Source organism: Cottoperca gobio, chromosome 21 (assembly GCF_900634415.1).
Source record: "Cottoperca gobio chromosome 21, fCotGob3.1, whole genome shotgun sequence".
NCBI classification, from domain to species: domain Eukaryota; kingdom Metazoa; phylum Chordata; class Actinopteri; order Perciformes; family Bovichtidae; genus Cottoperca; species Cottoperca gobio.
Window position 1 is genome coordinate 17,772,639 of NC_041375.1, and position 22,986 is coordinate 17,795,624.

General features: G+C 38.8%; 3 protein-coding genes across 6 annotated transcripts in view; 2 read left to right on the forward strand and 1 right to left on the reverse strand.

The window, feature by feature from the left end:
* The first annotated feature begins 192 nt into the window (after window positions 1-192).
* On the forward strand, window positions 193-6,470 carry cirsr (corepressor of RBPJ and splicing regulator). Its single transcript, XM_029458503.1, has 10 exons — window positions 193-429; window positions 1,620-1,714; window positions 1,867-1,940; window positions 2,077-2,090; window positions 2,230-2,282; window positions 2,383-2,431; window positions 2,977-3,097; window positions 3,953-4,059; window positions 4,374-4,459; window positions 4,875-6,470. The coding sequence occupies exons 1-10, from the start codon at window positions 358-360 to the stop codon at window positions 5,581-5,583; spliced, it is 1,380 nt and encodes a 459-aa protein (XP_029314363.1). The 5' UTR covers window positions 193-357; the 3' UTR covers window positions 5,584-6,470.
* Window positions 6,471-7,600: 1,130 nt separating this feature from the next.
* Window positions 7,601-10,111, reverse strand: sp9 (sp9 transcription factor). The gene is made up of 2 exons (XM_029459116.1): window positions 9,974-10,111; window positions 7,601-9,441 (listed from the first exon to the last, which is right to left on the reverse strand). The coding sequence occupies exons 1-2, from the start codon at window positions 9,992-9,994 to the stop codon at window positions 8,146-8,148; spliced, it is 1,317 nt and encodes a 438-aa protein (XP_029314976.1). The 5' UTR covers window positions 9,995-10,111; the 3' UTR covers window positions 7,601-8,145.
* The window catches only part of LOC115026333 (obg-like ATPase 1), a 43,777-nt gene continuing 30,026 nt past the window's right edge, over window positions 9,236-22,986 (forward strand). For 2 of the 4 annotated variants that reach the window (XR_003834287.1, XM_029459117.1), the window contains exons 1-5: window positions 9,236-9,353; window positions 10,387-10,416; window positions 13,327-13,503; window positions 13,612-13,703; window positions 18,429-18,643. Coding sequence is in view for 3 of the 4 variants with exons in the window: in XM_029459117.1 (XP_029314977.1) it covers window positions 13,489-13,503; window positions 13,612-13,703; window positions 18,429-18,643 (322 nt within the window). In the remaining variant the exon portion in view is untranslated. Of the gene's footprint in view, window positions 9,354-10,370; window positions 10,417-13,326; window positions 13,504-13,611; window positions 13,704-18,428; window positions 18,644-19,456; window positions 19,580-22,986 lie in introns of those variants that run through there. The other 2 variants (XM_029459118.1, XM_029459119.1) reach the window with 2 other exon arrangements.

Sequence of the window (22,986 nt, forward strand, 5' to 3'; positions counted from 1 at the left end):
CATTTAATGTGTCATTTTCATCCTCGAAAGCCCATTTATACCCTTTTAACTTCATGAACACAACCAATACAAAATAGCTATCTTTTAGTTATATTTTACAAATTATATAGCTATATTTTAATCTACATCTATGTATGCGACATGGTGGTTTTGGCATAAAGAGTTAGTTAACACATACATCTAGTTTAAAGCCTGACCGACTTCGGTAGCTCAACGGCTGCCGGAACACCAACACAGAACTGTCTTCATGCAGAAGGATTTGTTTACATGCGCACTTGGAGGAAGCTACACTAGCGACTCAGTTAGCCAACAAAAAAGATACGCTTTCCACTCAGTTGACGATATAGGTTGTCAGCCATGGGGAAGTCTTTTGCGAATTTCATGTGCAAGAAGGATTTTCACCCTGCGTCGAAGTCAAATATCAAAAAGGTGAGTGCTAGCTACAGTTAGCATTACTGCTTGATGCTACAATACATAATACTAGCCTGCTAGCTAGCGAGTAATGCTAACTGTTGCTACTTAACAAGAGCTAACATAATCCACTTTGATAATTACTTGATAAAAGAAACGTTGACCGCACATTAGTTTTTCTGTGTGAATCATAAACACGCAATCTAAGTTAGCTTGTGTGTATTGTTCGCTCGCATTGTTAGGTGTGTAGGTCGGTAACGTAAGTTTGTAAAGCTAACGTTACAGTAAAGGCAGTCAAAGCTAACCTACAGTTACTTTAGTTCACTTTGCTTTGATGGTCATTAAAAGTTGTTTCATTGAAATCTCGAACAGTCATGGCCTTATGTTATATTTACTGCACATACATGCTTTATATAAGTGTGAAATCCTATTCTATAATCAAGTTTGGCTGGAATAAATCAAGATACTATTACTAAAATTACTGTTTTAATGTTGTTGGACTGTTTAAACTAATGTTTTTTTGTTGCTGTTAATGTGATTTAATATACATTATGTACAGGAATCATGGTGTCTAAATGTAGGCTACGCTACCTACTAGTGTATATCCTTTTAATGAAAATTGGCTCTTAGCCCCCTCTGATACAAATCAGTTGTCCAAATGAATAATGTTTATGCACCTTACAATCTTTCGAATAAATTAAATAAACGTTCAATTCAATGTCTGTATGCTTTGCTCATTCATTTGCTTTAGGCATGTAACTAACAAGGTTTTTTGTCTTTATTGATGAATGTGTCTGTTACATTGCTGATTAAATGTTTGGTCTATAATATATATATATATATATATATATATATATATATATATATATATATATATATATATATATATATAACCTTCCAGAACCAAAATATGTTCAATGTACTACTAAGACAAACCATAATATCAAATGTTAATATTAAAAAGCTGAAACCAGCCAAAAGTATTGGTTATCAAAATTGTTGCTGTCTCAGTTGATCAGATAATGAATTATTACAAGTAATTGACAAATGTTCACCCTTCTAATAACCAAAATTAAACTTCTTTGTCGTCAAGTTACTTATAAAAGTATTGTGGATCAGGATAGTAAGCAGACACCAAAATATTTTTTGAAATATAAGAATAAGTATGGAGACTGTGCAGTAATCCCACTTTTCACTTCATTTTACAGGTATGGATAGCAGAACAGAAACTGACTTTCGACAAGAAGAAGCAAGAAGATCTTATGCAGGCTTACATGAAAGAGCAGGATTGTTACAACAACAGGTTAGATTTATTTTTATTGTATTGATAAATGCATATTGTCTTAATGTCTGTCGCAGTAAATGGAAATGTTTTTATCAACATTAACTTTAGAGCAACAATTTTACCTTCACATCACCATTAAAAAAAAAAAAAACATGTTTTCTCACCTCTAGGGTGTTAATGGGGGATGATCGTGTTAAAAATGGCCTCAATTTCATGTACGAGGCTCCACCTGGAGCATCCAAAGGTAAGTGATCGCCTGAGCCGAGGAGCTCTAATCCCTACTAAATATTATGTTTTATTTCCAAACACCTGATTCTTAATAAAATGTATGCTTAACCTTATAACACTTTGTTTTTTCTTCTTAATCTAATGTCCTGAAGAGGAAACAAAAGAGGTAAACGTTGAATCTATACAATTCCACAACATGTTGTTCTGCATGCTGAGTTTTCTTTACATTGGTTTTAATTTTCTCATTTATAACTAGAAAGGTTTACATACTTTTAAAGCGTAATGAAAATGTGTCTGTTTTTCAGGATGGGGAAGAAGAATACAAATTTGAGTGGCAGAAAACTGCTCCTCGAGAGAAGTAAGTAGTTGATTTTTATACAAATTAAAAATGTCTTAGGATATTTTCCAGCGCTCTTCCAGAATTTGCATTCTTTGTAATCCTTTATTTTCTCATGTAGATATGCGAAGGATGACATGAATATTAGAGATCAGCCATTTGGAATCCAGGTGTGTGTGTGATGATTTTTATTTCTATGAAGCATATAGACTGAACCAGTGATTCCCCACCTGGGGGTTAAATCTAAATTGGACAGAAGGTGATTAAAATATTAAGAGGGGGAAAAAAGAGACGCATGTCTGTTTTTCTCAGATTTGAGTTTTTCTCTTGTGAAATAAGGAGTGCTTCCATCTCCTCAGGTACCTGAAAATTCTACAAATCAAACCGTTTGAAAAGGAAAAGTCACACTTTGTCCACACTGAAGCCATAATTAGTGACGGGGGGTCACATTTAGACACGGATTTGTTGTTCAGGGTCAAAAGCTAAAAAGATTAGGAACCACTGTGTTACTAAATATACTGTGACAAAGTTTCCAAAAGTAAATCCGAGCGTGTCATACATTTAAGGTCTAATACATTAATGGAATGGATTTTGCCTTTTAATTAGGTGTTGCAATCATTTAAAAAAAATTAATTTTTAGATTATTGGTTTGTGTAAATAATTATGCATACATCTCCACCGTTTGCAGTAATATCTGTTGTTGTTAACTTCCCAGGTGCGCAACGTGCGATGCATCAAATGTCACAAATGGGGCCATGTGAACACAGACAGAGAGTGTCCTCTCTATGGGCTGTCGGGTATCAATGCCAGCGCTGTGGCCCCGGAGGAGGCACCAGGTACACTCCATACAATAATTGTCTAAAACAGACATTTTAAACACCTCCCGCTGCAGTTTCTTTGTTTATCGATACAATTAAATGTTAAATTTGATATGTGTGTAAACAAACCACTACCATTTATATACATATTTTATTTTCATGTTATTGAATTAAATGGGAGTAAATAATTAATTTAAATAAGCATTAGCATATATGCACATGTTAACATCATAATTATGAAATAGAAATAAGTGATCCATTATCAATGAATCACTTAATGTATGTATTCATTACAAGTTTAATTGATATGTGGACATTTTACTTGCTGAAATATATATTTCTAAAACATGGTTGTTGTTAGTTGTGTAATAAATAAACAGTGCAATAATTATATGTAGTACAAAATAACAAGGAGCCAGAATATCTGTGCTGCTTGATATTGATAGCGAGTGTGTCAGCTTTAGCCTGTCCCAGACTTTGCAGCAGGTACACCTGCTGTATGTTTCCTCTCGGGTTGCAGCTGGAGCTCCCAGTCTTGAGCTGATTCTGACTTCTGCAATCAGCGAGTTGAGTTGTAAAGTAATAGTGTTTACCCTGGGAGAGTCCAGTCGGTGCATGGTGTTGATGGTGGAGTGCTGTAATGGTCCCCTCCTGTGCCGGGAGAAATAAAAGTAATTATTGTGTATTCTGATTCCTCTAACTGCTGCTTTGGCAGAGAATGATATTGTATGATTTGCTCAGCCGGAAGTGGAGTGAGTTGATTTGATGTCCCATTCTGTTTACAAAGCCGCCCCTGAAATTCCCACTGTGGAGATAGTGGTTGGCATGGGTTTGACATCAATGGGACTCTGACGCTGTGATTTGTGCTAACAGGTCCGTCGATGCACCCCTCGGAGTTAATGGCGGAGATGCGAAACAGTGGGTTTGCCCTGAAAAAATGTGTCCTTGGTAGAAATTCTACTGTTTGTGATTTATCGCAGGTAATTGTCTCTCGCGCACTCCCATCTTTACACACACACACATACACACACACACACACACACACACACACACACACACACACACACACACACACACACACACACACACACACACACACACACACTACCTTTCAGAGAAAAACTATATCTTTTATCCCTAGAATTTATAAACGCTGCCGAGGGGACAGTTATTGGGGCAACTTTAGTCAAGTGAACAGATATGATATTAATGTGTTCAGCTGATGTATTCAAATATGGATTTGTTTTATTTTTAAATTTCAATGCCAATTTCAATGCGCTGTGTGCTTTTACAGGAATATGTTGCCAGTGAGGAAGAGGAAGATCCTGAGGTGGAATTTCTGAAGTCATTAACGACCAAGCAAAAACAGAAGCTCCTCAGGTAAAAGAAATGTAGCACAATTCGAACATTTTAATGTATGAAAGCTTTAAGATTTTTATTATTTTTGTAACATGGTTTGAGTATTTGTTGGCCTCATATTGATGAGAACTGGGGGGGAAATCCTGATCAACCATCTGATCTACTTGGTTACTGTGATGTTTTATATAGAAAAATCTATTTTACATTTTAAAACAAAACGTGTATTTGTAGCTTAGTATAGTATTATTAGCTTATTAAGTATATCGGGTGTAAAAAAGGAGCATTGTTGCATTGCTTTCTATTTTGATTAAGTGTTTTACATATATCCTATAACCTAAATGTGATTAATAGACTTTATTATGTTAATATTATATGTTTACCTGCTGCCTTTTTGTAGTAGTATTAATTTGTATACGTTTGTGTTCCTGTTTTACAGAAAACTCGATCGCCTGGATGAGGAGAAGGCCAAAAAGAAGAAGAGCAAAAAACAGAAGAAGAAGAGCAAAAGGAAACACAAGAAAAAGCATGAAAGTAGTGACAGCTCGAGTGACTCCGATAGCAGTAGCAGCAGCAGTAGTGATAGTGGCTCAGATTCAGACAGCCATGGGAAGTTCAAGAGCCAAAAGAGAAACAAGAACAAGAAAAAAGATTCCTGTCGGGATAACAGCTCGAAGAGCGAGCTGCGAGTCAAGAGTCAGAAAAAGGCCTCTTCTCATAGAAGCAGGTCACCGAGCCCTCACGCTGGACAGAAGCGGCCTGAAGAGAAGTCCGGAGATTATAGACAAACAAGGGCAGAGAGGGAAAGGAGCGGGAGTCGAAATCGCAGCCCAGAGAACAAGATCAAGCTGGAGGGAGGTCAAGAGAGAAAGAGACACAACAGCAGGGACAGGCAGAGACCTAGCAGCTCCAAGCCTGGCTTGGACAGAAGTAGGAGCCGCGAGAAAGGCAGGGAGGACCGAGGTAAAGACAGGCGTCACAGTAGAGATGGGGAGAGGAACAGAAGTAGCACAGATGGAAGGAGAGGCAGAACAGCAGATGGGAGGAGCAGAAGCAGGGAGAGGAGGAAGGAAAGAGAGGGCAAGGGGAGAAGTAGGAGTAGGGAGAGAAGAGAGAGAAGCCAGGACAGAGAAAAGAGAAGGCACTGACTGTTTGTTTCCCCTCTTACAATATTTGACTAAATGTGTTGAATGCTTCTTCTTTTTTTGTGAGGACTGTTGTATAGTGTTCTTGATGATCACACAGTGTCCCTCTATTTAAAATTTCCAATGTTGTGCATTAGGTTTCATATTCTCTCCAGTAGAGGGAAGCAGTCCACATAAAATATCTAGTCGCAATTGGCCCTTGTGTTGTCTTGTACTGTATGAAAGGGTCTAGATTAATTGATTACCATTGTAAGCAATTTGCAGCTGTGATCCGTTGATGGAAAAATATTGGACTCATTTTAATGGTCGGTTGTCCACCGGAAAGCCTATTTCTGGCGCTGCAGTTTTTTCTTTTAAATATTGCTTTCATTGTGTCTTTTTAGAAATATCGACACTGTAAGATGTAATGATTAGACGGCTGTTGATTCCTAAAAGAAAATCTGGATTTTCTGTTTTCTAATTAAATTTTAAATCCTAAACATGTTTGTTTTACGATGGATGAAAATAATGTCAACGGTTGATTACCGTTATTGTGTTTCCACTAAACACTGTCTTTAAGCTCCGGGCACCTGATAGGAAAATATTGCGCTACTATAACATTAAAAAACAATATATATATTATGTGTCTAAATGTTTCTGGCCGGTTTCCCTGAATAACATGACACAATGCGTGTTTTCAGTAAAGCTGTGAAATACGTCCTGCTGCGTTTTTGCGGGCGTCAAACAAAACAAATATGTTTTCTATCCAGATATACAGCGTGTGACTGCAGCCTATACGAGAAACGAAACAAAAGCTGCATTATATTTTATTGTACGCACAGCAGTATTTTTATATTTTAATATGGGAGAAACTGTTTAGAATCTAAATAATTATATTATCTAAAATGTGACTTTTGTTTCCCTTCCTGTTATTCACTTTATTTTAGACCTAGAATTACACATTTTATTTGACACTCAAAATAAATGATCTAAATAAAACGTCAACAATTCAATTTTATCTCAAAACCAGATTTACTCGATTTCCTAAATGTGACGTCTAAATGCTTACATTTCAACATTGTTTATTTAAGTGTTGCTTCTAGCTTTTATATTTTGATGAATTTCAAATGTGCTATCTATTTGGTAGTTTTCACTATCTGGCCGTTTCCTTCAAGCCGCTGTTGCACAAAAGGAAATGAAAATAATTTCCCTCTATTGCCTTCTGGTCAATTTAACATCCTCTTCAAAAAAAAAAGAGGGTGTCTGGATGAGATGCTTTCCCCTGACGTATTCCCAGTCCTGGACTCACGCTGTAATTATTCCCCGGCTTTTTCTTTGAGAGTCGGACGCTGCACTGGGTAAGCACAAAGAAGTCAGAGAGCATCCTTGAACCCTTTCAATACGAGGGGCCACTGATATTCAAATAACATGCAGGCACCATTTGACTGCGCTGAGCAAAGAGCATTTCAAATTCAAACATTTGCATGTGACTCTTTGCCCCTTCTTTTTCTAAAGTTTAAAAAACTGTTCCCATAACATCTATGTGGCTTCTGGCAAAGAGAAAGACGCCATATCCTTATTCTCGGTTCATCGATTGGTATGCAAATGAAAGCAGTTAATTTGGACAATTAGAATAAATATTCAGGGCCCTTTGTCGTCAAACCCCCTTGGAAACCCCCCGATAAAGTGAAACTGAACAAAAGATGTCTCGGAGATTAATTAGATATTTGATAAGACACGAATCCCTAATCGCAAATACAAGACGCATGGGGCTGCAATGTGCTCCAAGTCATAATTAATACCATTTAACAAGATTTTCATTTGGGCATGAAATGTTTTTTTCCGGGGCATTAAACATTGATTTATTCCAGGGGGAAATAGTGAAAGTCAAGGTATTATAGGTGATTTAAAAGAAACATAGCCAATGAGCACCACTCACGTTTTAAAATAAATTTCAAAATTAAATAAAACATATTTTTCAAATTAAAATCTAACAAATAATTCAACAAAACCAATATAAAATCTACATCACACAATTACAGCCTTTTTTTAAGATGTTTTAATTACGATAAAATGAAAGTCTTATACGTGTGACTTTATACAGGTAAACATTTATATATAGATATTTTTTTAGCAAAGAAATAAAATGGTTAACCAAAGTTGAAAAAGCTGTGTACATACATATCCACAAAGTGCGTCGAAAGTAAACTCCCTGATTTCCAGGATACCAACACGAATAAAACAATCATAGCCTAACATTTACATGAAAATAACACACAGTTTAGTCGTCAATATACAAGATGTAACTCACATTGTCCAACCAAAGTTCAACAGGTTTCGCGCACCCTTAGCAAACATCCATTTCGTTTTCAAGTTGCCCCTAAAAATCCCCAAAGGCCTACAGTAAATCACTGTTTTCTTTAGATGGGTTTACGAATGAAATACTCGTTACGCCTGTGGAGAATATATGTTTTAGACTTTGCATTCGCTTCTTGAAATATTTTCTCCTTTTTATTGTGTGTCAAATAAGACCCGTTTTCAATGCTGTGCAGTTTTGAATGTGGTTTGATTTTGTGTGAAGCCTCATTAGGGCTCGTCGTGAGGAGACGGATCCTTAAGAGTGATTCTGGGATTTACCCCGTCCATAATAAGTTCTGGGGACTCGGACCTCGGGGTCTCCAGGTTACTGGTGTCGGTATCACTGTCGCTCCCCCTTTTGCCTCCTCCACCGGCCGTGTGCGTTTTGATGTGCTTGCTCAAATGGTCACTCCGCATAAAGCGCTTGTTACACACCGGGCAAGCAAACCTTTTCTCGCCGGTGTGGGTGCGAAGGTGTCTTTGGAGCTCATCGGACCGAGTGAACCTTTTGCCACAGAAAAGCCAGTTGCAGACAAAAGGCCGCTCGCCGGTGTGCCATCTCAAATGCGCTTTGAGGTGAGATGTTTTTCCATACACTTTACCGCAGCCGGGAATGTGGCAGCTGTGGAGTCCCTTTCTGCGCAGGCTGGCCCCGGCGGGTCCCAGCCGCTCAGCCTCCTGGCAGTTCGGACAGTCACATGTTGCTCTGCCGGAGTACCGCCGGGACGACCTTGAGGAGCTACTTATTCCTGAACTGCCCCCAGAAATCATGGCGTTGGCGGCAGAAGCGTCTGTGTAAGTGGGGATGACTGTTTTGAAACCGTCCTGTGTTAACAGGTGCTGACTGGTGGACAGTAGATGAGACGCAGTGGGGCTGATTCCAGTGGAGCTAAACGCAGAGTGCGTCAGCGAGGAGAAGTCCGGGTTGTAGCTCAGCTGGGAGTGGATGGCTTGAGGTGTCCCGGTATGCAGTGAGGTCTGGAGGGTGCCTGCAGGATTCTGGACATCGAGCCACGACCCGGGGTTAGTGTGGACATCCCACCACGAGGACGCACCGTTGGCAACATCGCCAGAGATGGTCGAGTGGAAACCGGATTTGTACCACGACTCGTACGGGTGCGCCATCCCTACCCGCGGGTAAAGAGTGTCTGCTGATGTGTGGACTTTGGAGATAAAAGCTGACTGCCCAGACTCTTGGGATGCGATGCTGGCAGAGTTGGAAAACAGACCGCTGTACTCTGTGGAAAATGCAGACGAGGTCGGGGAGGTGGAGGCTAAGCAAAAGGCGCTGTTGCCTGTGCCACTGGTCGGTGTTAGTCCTGACGACGCGCGGCTTGTTGCTACTGTGAAACCGGGAAGACTGGATCCCAAGTTACAGCTGGAGGAGGATCTTTTCCACGGATGAAATCCACCTTTTGAGAAAGCGCTCGAGTCAGGTAAAGTTGTAAGAGGACTGGTGTTACCAATTTTGTTGCAAGTTGCAGCCAGCATAGCTAGAGGCGTAGTTCCAAACCGTGGCTCTTCCTGAAACACGCACAACAAAAGTTGGATTTAAAACGGGCAACATCTCTTGATGACATATTTTTAATTTAACCCGGATATCTTGGGCAGACGACTGATTCGAAATCATACAAGCCTAACAAATACACGATAACAACTGTAACTATTAAAAGTATACTTTCAGCTGAGATGAACGTGTTTGGAGAGAGGAGCATCGCATTTTAACAAGCGTATGCCATACATACAAATAAAAGCTGCGCACAAGTTATAATGATTAACATTTCTAAAACTTTCTCAGAATATTGACTGCGTCAGATATCTGCTGTGATCATACAGTCGGTAGAACATATTAAACACAGATCTAGACGCCTTCATCGCCATTCGACTGTTTATTTAAAATAATAAATAACGAGTAATTAACACAGTATGAGATCATTTCTGCAAACTTGAAAGCACGCATGTTTATGTAAGCAGAAAGCACTTTTAGATGCAGAGGAGAGCAGACTACAATAACTTTACGCACAACTTTTGCGCATAAATACAAAGTCGGACTCACCCCAAGTATAGACGTTGCCATATCCAGGGTCTGTGCTGGGATGAGAGAGTTCGCGATTGCAATGCTATACGGCTCCAATTTGATTCAGACTCACCGTGTTTGACTCAGGTCACACGGTGTCTCTCTTGGCTCGCAGCTCCCAACACTACCTAGTTGTAGAGAGCGTGTTCTTTGAAGTACAGCTGGCGAGGACGCGCAGCCAATCTAAAAGCTGCATTCATGGCAGGGGACGAAGTCAGCCAATGAGAGACCCGACCACAGACAGAAACACCAAAAACCCCGCCGTCAATCATCTGTTGTGCAGCCTCTGCTCAGTCTGTCATACAAGACACGATTTGGGTTTTTTTTATTTAATACATACAGTTATTTTTATGTATTCTCACACGAAGGTTCAATGTCTCCTTTCATTGCAGAATTGAGTTCACACGTCAGTTCTCCAAAAGGTAAGCTTTTCACTCATTTAAAGCATTTGTGGATTGTGGTGACACTGTGTAGTTCCAGGTTTCCCTTCTGATTTTCAATATTCAGATCATGCGCAACACGTCATTGTGAAATTGTTGCTATTTAAACACATCGTATCCTGAACAATGTGAGGGACGCTGATGTTGCTGATGACTTTATCAGAACAGTGTGTGTAGCCGGTGCATGCTGCAGTATGTTAGGCACGGTACAGTTAATGCTCGAGGGTAATATGCTCTATCCTAAATTATAAGTGTCATCATATTGTAAAATCACAAATAAAGTTTGGTAAAGAAGTCTAGAAACAGAAACTCTGATACCTCACTTCTCCAACCGCCGTGAGATCATTTATGAGCTGGCTGAATAAACCGACGTGTCCGTGAATACATAAAGGAAAAAACAGATTGTGACTCGTAATGGATCAACTAACATACCGTTTGTTTACTTCCAGCCAAAATAAATCTTCGCGCGTCTGCGCTCGTGCGTGTGGTCGTGCCGTTCGCGCGTACACAGTCCCTGCTTACTTGTTGAGGGAGTGCAGGTGAGGGGTTAATTAAAAATGACAGCTTGCTTTATCAGCACGTGTGGTAGATGTGTTTTTAAAAGACAAGTATTTTATAAGCGGAAAAAGTTTCCGCTTCCAGGTGATGCCTGCTGTAAGGCCGCCAGTCATCTCCATTAATCTGCTTTAACAGGAGGCACGGTGCCCGTCCTGTATCCGAGAAATAAAATGTAATGCCACACTAATCACTCATTTCTTAAATTTTGCACAATTAAGAGGGTGCTCTGTTTTAATAATTTTCCTATACTAGCGACTCTTTTTCTTTTTCTTTTAATATCACACTTGCATAAGCCCGCATAGCACAGAGCTTGTTAAAACGCCTAGGGATAATGACATAATGTAAAATTGACCTCCTCTGACGTGAACCATCATCCCTTTAAAAGTTAAAGCAATTTTCCAGAGAAAGGCTTGGCCGAAAGATTACATTACAGTATTCAAAACGGGCAAATAATGCTCCATTATAGAGTATGAATGCTGCCAGTCATCACAGGCGCAATTTGTTCAAAACCACCACCTTTAGAAGGGTGAATAAAAATCAGTCTCATCACATACTGAGCGCTGCAAAGACAATTTAATCATGTTGCAAGAGTGCAGTTCACAGTGTAAAATGTATATTCTAAATAAAAAAAGTTGACAAAAAAAAGCGTTAATAAGTAACAATGTAAGGGCATTTCTTTTCATTCTGATTAATTGTATTAAAAAAATCGGACGATAAATCTTCACTATAATTAAGTTAACATCATTTTTTTTTAAATAATATGATGTCACCGATTTTAGTCGCCATTGATAATATATATATATATATAAACATATTACAATATTCAGTCAGTTTGTTCACATGTTAATATTCTTGTGTGCATTATTATGTGTGTCGTATTAAACCATAATAAGGAGCAGCATGGCCGTTCAGATTGGAATAATGATCCAAACAAAGAAATCTGCAGGAATCACAGAGTCTTTATACACCAGCAAATACATTTTTATATGCCTTGCCTTAAAATGATATGGAGGGAAATGTGTTTGTCACATTAACCTAGGAAAATAAAAGAATAGTGATTTTTCAGAAGATGTTTACTTGGGACAAAAGGGGTGAACATGATCTCCCCTTGTCATTCAAGTGAGAATTTTGAGTTGAATATGTAATTCTGGACTCTATTCGTGAGCACTTCTCTGTGGCAATTAGGAGCCTATTACAAGCCATTAGATTGATCAATGTACCTTAAACAATGGGAATGATTTATTTGGTCGAACAAAACGCTCTGCATGTATTGTGATGAGTTTAAGTGGGGGTGCATCCATCAACAAAAGATAAATGATTAATTCAGACCTATTCATTTGAATTCTTTCTACAAAGCCAGCCTCACTTGCCTCAAATCCAGATTATTAAAGCCTCATTTTCAGCATTTTAAACCAGACAGGCTGCTGGATTGGGCAATGGTATTTGGCTGTGCCCCTGTGTGCTTTCATTTGTATTTCTGCTGAGGGAAGTTTATTTGAGGACATTTAACTAATTGTCGTAATTTCGTGTGCTCATGTGGCTACACCTGTTTCTCTCAAAGGGGGATTTGGGGGAAACTGAGTGTAAGGATGTTTTACTTTGTTTCTGTGGCGCTGAAGCTGTACAGTGTTGTCTGACAATTTACACGTGTATCACCAGAGGACGCTCATTAAATAGAAAAAGTGGGGAAGTATGAATATTTCGTCAATATGCTTTTACTTAGAATATCTTCCTTCTCTTACAGATATTTTTGGGTTGTAACATTTATTGTGTTGCTTTTTGTAAAATGCAAAGATGATGATAAAGAGAGTATTTTTTCTTTGTAGCTTTAAATGACAATGTCTGTGTCTCATCTGCCTTTTTTCCATCAGTGTGTTCTTGCACTTTAAGGTTGCTAGGTCGTTGTTTATTTTGGTGGCAGGTAAATAGAGACAACATCATTGGAATACAATTGATATACATTAAAGTGCACTGCAAAATAAACTGCTCGCCGATAGGATTTATTGCTGTATGAAGTCAATACGCTATAAAATAAAAAGGGAAATGGTCAAATTGCTCAGACCTGTCAGTATAGAGACGCAACTTGTGGATGTCTTCAGTGAGACGACTGTCAAGACGATTCAAATGTAAATAGAAAGCAGGCAGCTGTTGACAACACAGTCAAGCCTCTGTTGAAGATTAACTACGCTTTGAATGCACACATTTCAACCCACAGTTCTCTGTGAGATCGATCTCTCAGCAGCTCATCAACCTGCATCGATACTATCGACAGCTACATTTGGAAGTACAGGTCAGCTTGCCAGCTTACAGTGTCAACTTTCATTTCATTTCCAGAGGCTGCATGTTCTATTTTGAGTACGGGGGAGCGAGCCAGTTGAGGTGCAGTCGACTGGTTACATCTGAGGACCTAGCTTGGCACATTTACTGTCAATGTGGTGTTTTCCTCTCCGAGTTGGTGAGCAGTTGTGGAAGTCAGCAAAAACCTAACAGTGGGAAATGGCTCCAAAGAAGGTGCAGATTATGAGGAATAGCTGCATTCAAAAATAAGCATGCGTTGTCGATTATGTAATGGTATTTGGCTCCTTCTGACTGCAGACGTCTCCACATTGTCTTTATTAGGGAAAGGGAGAGGATGCAACAAAGCCGCTGCCACTGATTGGAAGGTTTGGCACTTCATTGAAAATAGGAGTTGTTGGCCTGCCCAATGTTGGGTAAGTAACAGGTTTTTATTTGCATAGATAGTGTTGCCTTCTCACCATTCACACCGCATGCACCAGCATGTGCTCTATCCACATCTGAACTATGTTTGCCTCCCATGATGCCATAAATATAAATGCATGTAAGGCAGGATGTAAGCTGAGTACAGTAGAATGCATGACTAAACAGTAGAAATTAGATTTAAAGAAACATTGTGAATTTACATATACAGACAACTTTGAGTTATTCTAGTTTCTCCAAAAGCAGCTTTCAACACATTGTGAACACCTCAACAAGCAAAATGACATGTAGCATGATCATGATCAAAAAAATCATGCTACTTTTCATTGTTCCTTAAACCAGAGGAGGGTTCCTGAGGCCGTTCGGTGTCTGGAACCACTTCCATACAAGCCAATGTTCAAATACCACAACACTCTTATTTCCTTCCCTGCGTCTAATTAGAAGTGTGTGAGCTGCTTAAACTTAAAAAAGATTTTTTTTATTATACCGTGTTAGGGTGTTATAGCAGATAAGTGTTATGATTGAAGGTAAACCTGTGACCTCAAAGAGTCAAAAATCTTAGTTTTAACAAATCGTTTTACAAAATATACTTTGTATGTGTACTGGATTCATGAATGTGAGGTTCATTATCATAGCAGTGTGTGTTCAGATAAAGAAAACAGTTTGTTTCTATTCTATTTCTGACATCTTATTGATGAGAATATGTCATGATCCATCTGAATTTGTATAAAACTGTATGTCAGCAAGCAAGAATGAACCTATGACGCCGCTATGAATGCATGTTAAATGAATGAAGAGCATTGACCAACCCTGTTGTCCATCGTTTTTTTTTAAATACACACTTATCACTCATGCACCGGTCAAAGGTCAGGCTACATCCAGCGCTCTGGTCAATCACATACTCAAGTCACTGTCACAGTCATTTAGATTTTCCAGTTCACCTCACTGCATGGCTTTGAAGTGCAAGAGAAAACCTGAGGAATCTCATCACAAAGTGAACACAAACACAGGGCTCGCAGTACAACTGAGCCACCTTGCAGGTCAGTCTCTGCTGCTACAAATCATATCGACAGAGACTTCACATTTACTGCAATACATGAAATACCGTTTTTCAGGAAATGGTATAACATTTACTTGTATGTTCAAAGCAACCCGTCTCTCTGATTTAATCTGACAGACACTATTATACCTGCATTTAATCGCACTTACTTTAAGAATCCAACATGGCTATTTGCCCGTAGGGGCTTGAATCAGCTTCCAGTCTCACAGGTACGCTGTTGCGCTTTAATGACATTATTATGTAGAAGATTACTTGCAACCTTCACCAGCAGTTTTTCTATATTTTAAGATTGATCAAATTGCAATTTACAGGAAATAAATCTAATTTTAAAACTGAATGTCACTGAAAACAAGTCCAGCAAGGACAGCATCATAAACATGCTCTGTTGTGTTCTTTTTAACTTTTGTTTTTACGATTACAAGAATAGTTCTAATGTGCAAAATAAGCTTTGGTGTCTTGCAATTATGACACAACCACAATGAACTGAAGGCTGCAGGATGTCTCTTGTCCCTTTCTTCTATATCAAATTATACTAATATATGCGGGGAGTAGGATGGTGCATATATGATGTTAATGGTAAGGGTGTATATGTAAATAAAGTTGACAATGAGCACAATGAAATTAAATAGACGGTACCTTTTTAAAAACAAACTACTTAAGGCATAGATGCAGCAAATCGGTAGTATGTAAAAGTCTATTTAAAGTGTTCTTGTTAGTTAATCAATCATGTGAATTGTGAGGTAGTTTAGGAATATTTTAAATTTCTCTGAAATATGGACCTGAGAGTCGAAGAGTTACTCTGTCTGTGAGAGATTTGTATCGGTAAGGTTAGAAACCTTGACAAGAATCTGTACTGCATGGGCCACAGTGTGTGTTTGGAGGCTGACACACTGTCTTCATGTCCGACCTGGTCAGACAAATCCCCCTTGTCAGCATCTACCAAGACCTTCAGCAACGCCAGTGACAGAGCGTAATGACAGGGCAGACCCTACATGTAGCCCCATTTGAGCTACAGGACTGGGCCACAGTGATAGGTTATCTTCTGCTCAGCTGACAGGTTCTCATCTTTTTGCAGCTCCGTAAAACATTTTTTGAGTCAGAACTGTTGTTTTCAAGTAGCCTCAAACGTTTTATAATAGCTGGAAACTGCAGGTTTGGAAAGGACAGAAAGTCCCAAGATGTCGAGATGTTTTCCAGTGACTGTACTGGATCAGCGAACTTGAAGCCGCATATGCTGTTTCAAATAAACTGTCGACAGGCTGAGGGTATTTTTCACAGGACTCATGTCATTATATATTCAGGTACTGGATATTGATAATGATGAATGAACCCTCTGTCTAGAATCTGTTTGTGCTTCTACACATGCAGTGTGGCTAAACTGTTTGGTTAGATTTGAGCTTATTGCACAAAAATCCAACTCTCTCGAGTCCAGTGTTTTCTTTTCTTACCGCAGCAAAACCACAAATTCTTCCTGGTATAAGAAAAAGACCTCATTGAGGTTGTGGCCTGCCATACCTCATTTGTGTCAAAGTGCAACTCCTCAACCCTCCCATGGTTTCTTCATGAATGAACCACGTTGAAATGCCAGCCTGCTGTTAGTTGGACGTAACTGACCATTATTCACACAGATGAGAATTTTGAGAGTGTGATTCAACCAATCTCGCAGCTATTTCTACACTGAGACCAGCACATTCTGCTCAAAGGCATGAAAAAGTTTACTCTTTCTTATCCATTTAACCCCTTATTGGGACACATTGTAAAGTATGCACAGTATATTGCCTTTAGTGCATCAGCTCAGTCTGCCTTGTGTAACTCGTAATGCATTCATGCAGTAGAAGAAGCCCATGTGAACACTTAATCTCTAGATTATTGCATAAAAGGCCCTAAATCCCCATGTAATGTGTTTAATAAATCAATATTCCAACATTCGCCCATATACATGTGCAGTCCTGTATATATTAATTTTATTTTTTAAAGGCAAACAAAAATCCTTTTCTTTTTCAAACTGTAGCTCATTAGTCTGCCTGCATTTTCACTTTTCTTTTATTCAGAGTTGATAGATAGTGTGAAACTATCTAACCGTGTCATTTATGAAACTGAATTAAATTGATTAAGATTAACGAGCCATTCAACCAGTAAAACAGATAATCTACGATCTTTTGATACGAACAGTTGTTAATACAAATATCATCCATAACAAGGGTCATGTAGTTTATTAGAAACATAAAAACACAGACACCTGCCCTTTGACCCCTATGAAGAAATAAATCTATGTGGGAAAATATGTGTGTGATTAGGGAGTCAAATCACACATTTGAATTGTGTGTGCATTGACTGTACAGTTCTCTTCTTCAATCATCTTTCTCCTCTTCCATCTTAATTTTTTATTTTGCTCTCAATCAACTTTTTCTATGGGGGAAAAAAAACCCCTCTCTTATCCCCCTACTCCCGGGCAGAAGGACATATTTTGATTCCAGGCCACAGCTGTTCATTATTTGTCAATGGTAGTAAATAATAAAGTGATGTTTGGTGAAAAACCATAGTTAATTAAGTGTATCCAATGTTTCCACTTAATAACAACTGAATGCATGTTTGTAATATTTAAGTAGACATTGATCAGTTGGATTTTTTATTGAAAAACTGTAATTGTAAATGTTCACATTTCTATGACCTCACAGCCTGTATTAACGTAGAGGCCACTTATCAGTCTTCCTCAGCTGTTGGAGTTTGCTCTATCCTCCTGTATTCATTGTATTTTACAATACATATTTTTCTCTGCAACATTCCTAGTGAACCCAGTCCAAGGGTTTAGGTTGATATTTGTCCCAGTCATTTCTATAGGTCTCACCTCCCTATAAGAAGGAGTTTCTACCACCCACTAGTGGAAAACCACACTAAAGTCTGACTGCAAATACACTTCACCTCTCCCTTCGACCAGCATATTACACTCTGCTTCGAAGGTCATTTGCTGTGTAATCATGTATTTCATTAAGAACATTTTCACAGCTGATGATGGTTATAGTGTTACTGTGGATTGTCTTTCCTTTCCTTTTTTTCTTTTTACCCCAAGGTGACACAATAATGTCCTTCAAGTATGTTTGAAAAACATTTTCGCTTTACATAAGGAATTATTGCATGCACTTTAACAATCTTGACCAATTTCATGCCTATAGGATTTAGCAAACAATCATCTCACCGAGTGAGGGGATAAAAATGGAACGTCCGGGATTATAGTTAACTGCCATGCCATTATTACTCTTAGACCCTTGCCATTGTCTGTACATTTTGAAGTACACTTGATCTGCTTGTGCCATAGAAAATAAATCTCTCTGTGATCACAACATGAGGCGGCGTTTGGCTGATCCCGTACAACAGCTGAGATCCATCAGAAATGTAATTTGCCCCTCGATTCCATGTACAATTGATCTATTATGGGATTATCTGACCTTGTAATTGGGCAAAGTATTTCATAGAGTATTTTTGATTCAAAAGCCCAAATATTCAATCCATTAGAGTAACCTTTTCCTTCTTGTGCACAAAAGGAAAAAAAAGCCTTGCATAATTTGCTGAACTGTTTCAGGTCCATGCTATCGAACCATCAGGTTCTGCACACCAGCACTCGGAGATGGATTGACCTCACTCCTGTTTTTATTTTCAGGAAGTCAACCTTTTTCAACGTGTTGACAAAGAGTCAGGCTGCAGCTGAACATTTCCCCTTCTGCACCACTGACCCAAATGAAAGCAGAGTGCCCATTCCAGATGAACGCTATGATTTCCTCTGCCAATTCCACAAACCTCCCAGGTATGGGGTCTCATCGTTCACCTATTATTCACACTTCAGATCTGTAGTCGCTGACGGTCTTCTTGCAATAGGTATGAGAAAACATAACAATGTTGTTGACATGTAGCTGCCAGTTTTGTACGATGTATGATTGGTGCTCTACTCCAAGGTTTTCTGTTTAGAAAAAAGCTGGAGCATCTGAACCTCCATCACCTGGTTATCATATGCATTTATAGAGGCTGTTAAAGCAGGATGAAGCGAGATATCCCTTTTTGAATGACAAGAATTGGTATGTTGAAAAGCTCAGATCATTTCAGTACATGAATTTTAGTCACAAGAACTACGGTCATGACCAGTATGAATCTCACTAGCATGCTTGAACTCAGCTCTGCCCTTCTTAGCTGTAACTTAAATACATGCAGGACAGTTTCCACTGATACTGATAAGTAAATACACTATCAACCATACAAATAAAAGCAGCTCTACCCTACCTACATATTAGAACAAATCCCATCCCATGAAAAAAGCAAAACCAACAATTATTTGATCCTACTAACAAAAGTTGCCTGTGAACATGGGCGTTATAGTTTATTGTGAGTAAATCCAACATGCATCGCTCTGCTGCCATAAGTTCTGGAGCACCAGATGTGTATTAATACAGGACTGAAAGTAGTCCCCAGCAAATGTACTCTTTACTCCTGTTTGAGTAACATTTACTAAAAACTACAGTGCCCAGCTGTTTCATGAAACTACTGAGACTAACAAACATAGGACTTTTTACAGGACGTTGTATTGGATTGCAGCACAACGCGAGCAGCTTCTGTTTTAATGTAAATAGCATTGATAATGTTTAATGTCTGAAGTGGCTGATCTGTTTTCATTTTATTTCCTGGGTTGCATCAAAGTTCCAGCATTTCTTAATGTTGTTGACATTGCTGGCCTGGTGAAAGGTGCTCATGCTGGTCAAGGCCTGGGAAACGCCTTCCTGTCCCACATCAGCGCCTGTGACGGCATCTTCCACTTTACACGTGAGTCACAGGTCGAGGGTTGCTCTCAATTAGAGGATTTCATGTCATCGATATACACTGTAGCTAAAGCAGTTGCCAACATTTGGTTGCACTAAATGGCCCCAGTCTTTTTGGAAGTAAAGGACTTAGTTGTGCTACAGCTTTGCTGGTAGGGCACATTGTGTGGTGCATGCAGAGATCAACATCACAGTCAGGATGAATGAAGTCAGATCAAACCTCACATGAGGCTCCCTGAATGAGAATCACAGAAATGAAAGGGTCTACGCGTAGTTTAGGCTTCACACAATCAGCATCATATTCTGAGGTTTGGGAACATAACAAGACTGTTCAGAAGGAGCACCACGTAATATTGTATGTATGTGATTCCTAATGTCAATTTTGATTATGCTTGGCTATGGTGGAGGTAAGTAAGTTATTAATAAACAAAGATGAAAGTTTCCTTTTAGCTTTTACACCCTGCATATATTTCTAATAATAAGTAGCCTATGAACAAAATAATCAAACTATATAAAGACTATTACTACTGTGTATAATACTGGTGACAACATAACTTTCCAGGTCTCCCTTAACTGTGTCTCTGACATGGTCTTTGTCCAACACAATTCAGTGTCTAATAATTAAAGTGTTACACGGTAGAATAATTACACTGAAATAAATGCTTACATTTGTTTACTGATCGTTTGTTGGGGGCAGGAATGGAGCGTTCGGATATAAAGGGTTAAGATTAAGGCCGTTTTGCTGTTTTGTTCCCCAATTATTTCTCTGCATCACTGACAAGTGTATCACTTTTGTTCCTGCCATTTTTAAATAGCCTCTGACTCTGTAGTTTGTGAGAAGTGGAATTGGACCCACTGTAATACGAGGTAATGATTTACTGAGGGGACAAGAACTGTGAGGTAAACGGTCAGTGCAGTTTTTAATGACTTAGATTTAAGTTAAAGATAAGGCTGGCGTTATTCTAAAACAGATCATACATATATAGTTGTTGTTGTGTTAATGTGATTTCCCAAAACAGCTGGGCACTGTAGTTTGTAACAAACGTCACTCAAAGAGAAGTATATAGTGTACTTGTGGGGGACTATTTTCAGCTGCGGATTAATACACATGTGTTGCACTAGTGAGTATTTACAGCCGCAAGACAGCGTATTAGGGATTGACTCAAAATAGGCTACAGTGCCTATGTTGATGGTATTGAAGGAACATGTAACCAGTGTAACAGTGTAGCTGACTGTGTTTAGAGGTCTATGGCACAGGGGAATAAACTATATCACACACATTCAATTAGTACGACCAGTTCATTGTCGGTTTTGGTCTTTTCATGAGATTTGACAGTAAGGAAAACATCAAATATTACAGAATTACCTAAAATAGTCTTTTAATTTTCTTGAGATTTGCCCACTTTTTGAGATATTTATTTACATGATGTGATATATACATTATGTTTGACTTACAATATGTGGGTTATATGTATTTTTAATATCATAATGTACATGGTTAACAACACCCACAGTTCCTTTTGATATGGGTCGAATGTGTGTGTGCCAGATCCTCTCCCAAAACCAACTCTTTTGTTTCTGCTCACACAAAGAAAACAAACATCTTCAATAATCAGAAATAGGAAGATCGAAAGCTTCTTCTGCGTGTGTATACTTAAATCCTTCTGCTCTGGCATGTTATTGTTTACACTCCTGTGAAGTCCTTGGAAACAATGTGGTATGTTTCACAAGTTAACCATTAAACATAGCTGGTTTTGCTTTTCTATTTATATCTCTCTGGTGTCAGGCAGACTGCAAAGTTGAAGCCACTGTTTTTATATAGCTTGTTTATATAGTTGTGGAGGATCACAGTTTTTTTTGTGTCATGGGTGGTATGTTTTTTGTCTGGAAATTAGCAGAAGGGTTTATGAAGATACTACAGAGAGATGCTCAACGCTAGTAACATGACACTGTTAGACACAAGCAATTGACCTTCACTTTGTGAGTAAAAAGTGTGGAAGTTGTGTAAATATTTAGAGATCAATGTAGATTTTCTGCCGTTTCATTATTATATTGTCCTTTTATTCCCTGTATTTGCTTGAATTCCTTTATTTAGAAGTTGTACACTTTGAGAGCAACAAGTTTCACAAAGGCATGAAGGTGAAATAGGTTACCACCTAGTGTATTTACATCTTTTAAAAAGATTAAACTTTTTCCAGGGAGTGGTCTTAGTGAGTTTTCCTCTTGGTGTCTCAAATTTCCACCACTAGTGTGCACGTTATGAATATTTTTCAACCCCTAATGACTTTGAAAAGCCTGTGTAAACAGTGGATTTGCTTTCAACAATACCTTCCAACAACTATTAAGGCGCTTGATGACATCCTGAAAGCTGATTCCGTTGAATGGCTGGTGTTCCCTGGTCTCATACCAAAATGGTTTGCAGGCTAAGTGTTCCCAGTGCTTCTGCAGTGACTGGAACATGGCGGGATCCTCACGGTCTGAGAAAAGACACAGACATGTTCTACTTCATCTGCTCTTCTGTTCCCCGCTAGAAACTCTGCCAGCTCACCTGGCCTTATTCCCAGATGTTTGGTTTCCACCAATTAGATGTTTGAATGCTCACACAGTGTCCCCCCTCATCTCTGCAGGAATGCTTCGGTTCACTTCTAATGAAGACTTATTTACGGTTGCACGACACTCTGTAAGAATCCAGCCTTAGGATAACTGTGGTGTAGCACATTTATCTTTAGGGACTGGCTGTGGTTGTGGGCAGCCGACTGTAAAGTAGCTGTTATTTTTGGCGTAGACGCTTCTCTCGCTGTGATATTCATGCTTTCAGCACCTGAACTCCTGGTTAAGTTACGGTTCTTCCCTCTCATTCTCTACTGCTTTAACCAGACACGAGGAAGTTCTCCCATTTTATAAAATAGTGGTGGAAGTTTTGACGCAAATAAAACCTGATGAATGACATGAGAACTTCGCTACAGAGCGGTAGAGATGTTACATTGCTGTGTCCTCTATATTGGTCTGTTAGTCGATTGTTTAAGGCATTAAAAATAAAATGTGACACTTGTTGAACTTAATACGTAATAAATAAAATCAACATAGATTTGGACAAATATTATTATTTATTAACGTACAAATACATACAATTAGTTTGCTCTCCTCAGAGCCGTTAAACTCCAGTCAGACGACAGTAACTTTACCTCGCTGATCATCTTAAAACACACTTTATTCAAACTCGACAGAAACAAAATGAAACTCATCAAAGCCGTCTTTGTTGGTCTTTCCGCTGCGCCTACAAACATCAACCCTGGTTTGAGTATTTGAAAGAGAGACTGAAAGAATTACAGATGTAAAAGAAAAAGAACATGTAACAAATCTGCAAAGATTATTACAAACAGAGAATAATCTATTAGTCACTGTAATGTA

Excerpts from the sequence above, each read along its gene's own strand:
- cirsr (XM_029458503.1), top strand. The coding sequence starts at position 358 with ATGGGGAAGTCTTTTGCGAATTTCATGTGCAAGAAGGATTTTCACCCT. Across the intron at positions 1,715-1,866 it reads CAGGATTGTTACAACAACAG|GGTGTTAATGGGGGATGATC; the intron begins GTTAGATTTATT and ends TCTCACCTCTAG. Across the intron at positions 3,098-3,952 it reads GGCCCCGGAGGAGGCACCAG|GTCCGTCGATGCACCCCTCG; the intron begins GTACACTCCATA and ends TTGTGCTAACAG.
- sp9 (XM_029459116.1), bottom strand. The coding sequence starts at position 9,994 with ATGGCAACGTCTATACTTGGG. Across the intron at positions 9,442-9,973 it reads TGGCAACGTCTATACTTGGG|GAAGAGCCACGGTTTGGAAC; the intron begins GTGAGTCCGACT and ends TGCGTGTTTCAG.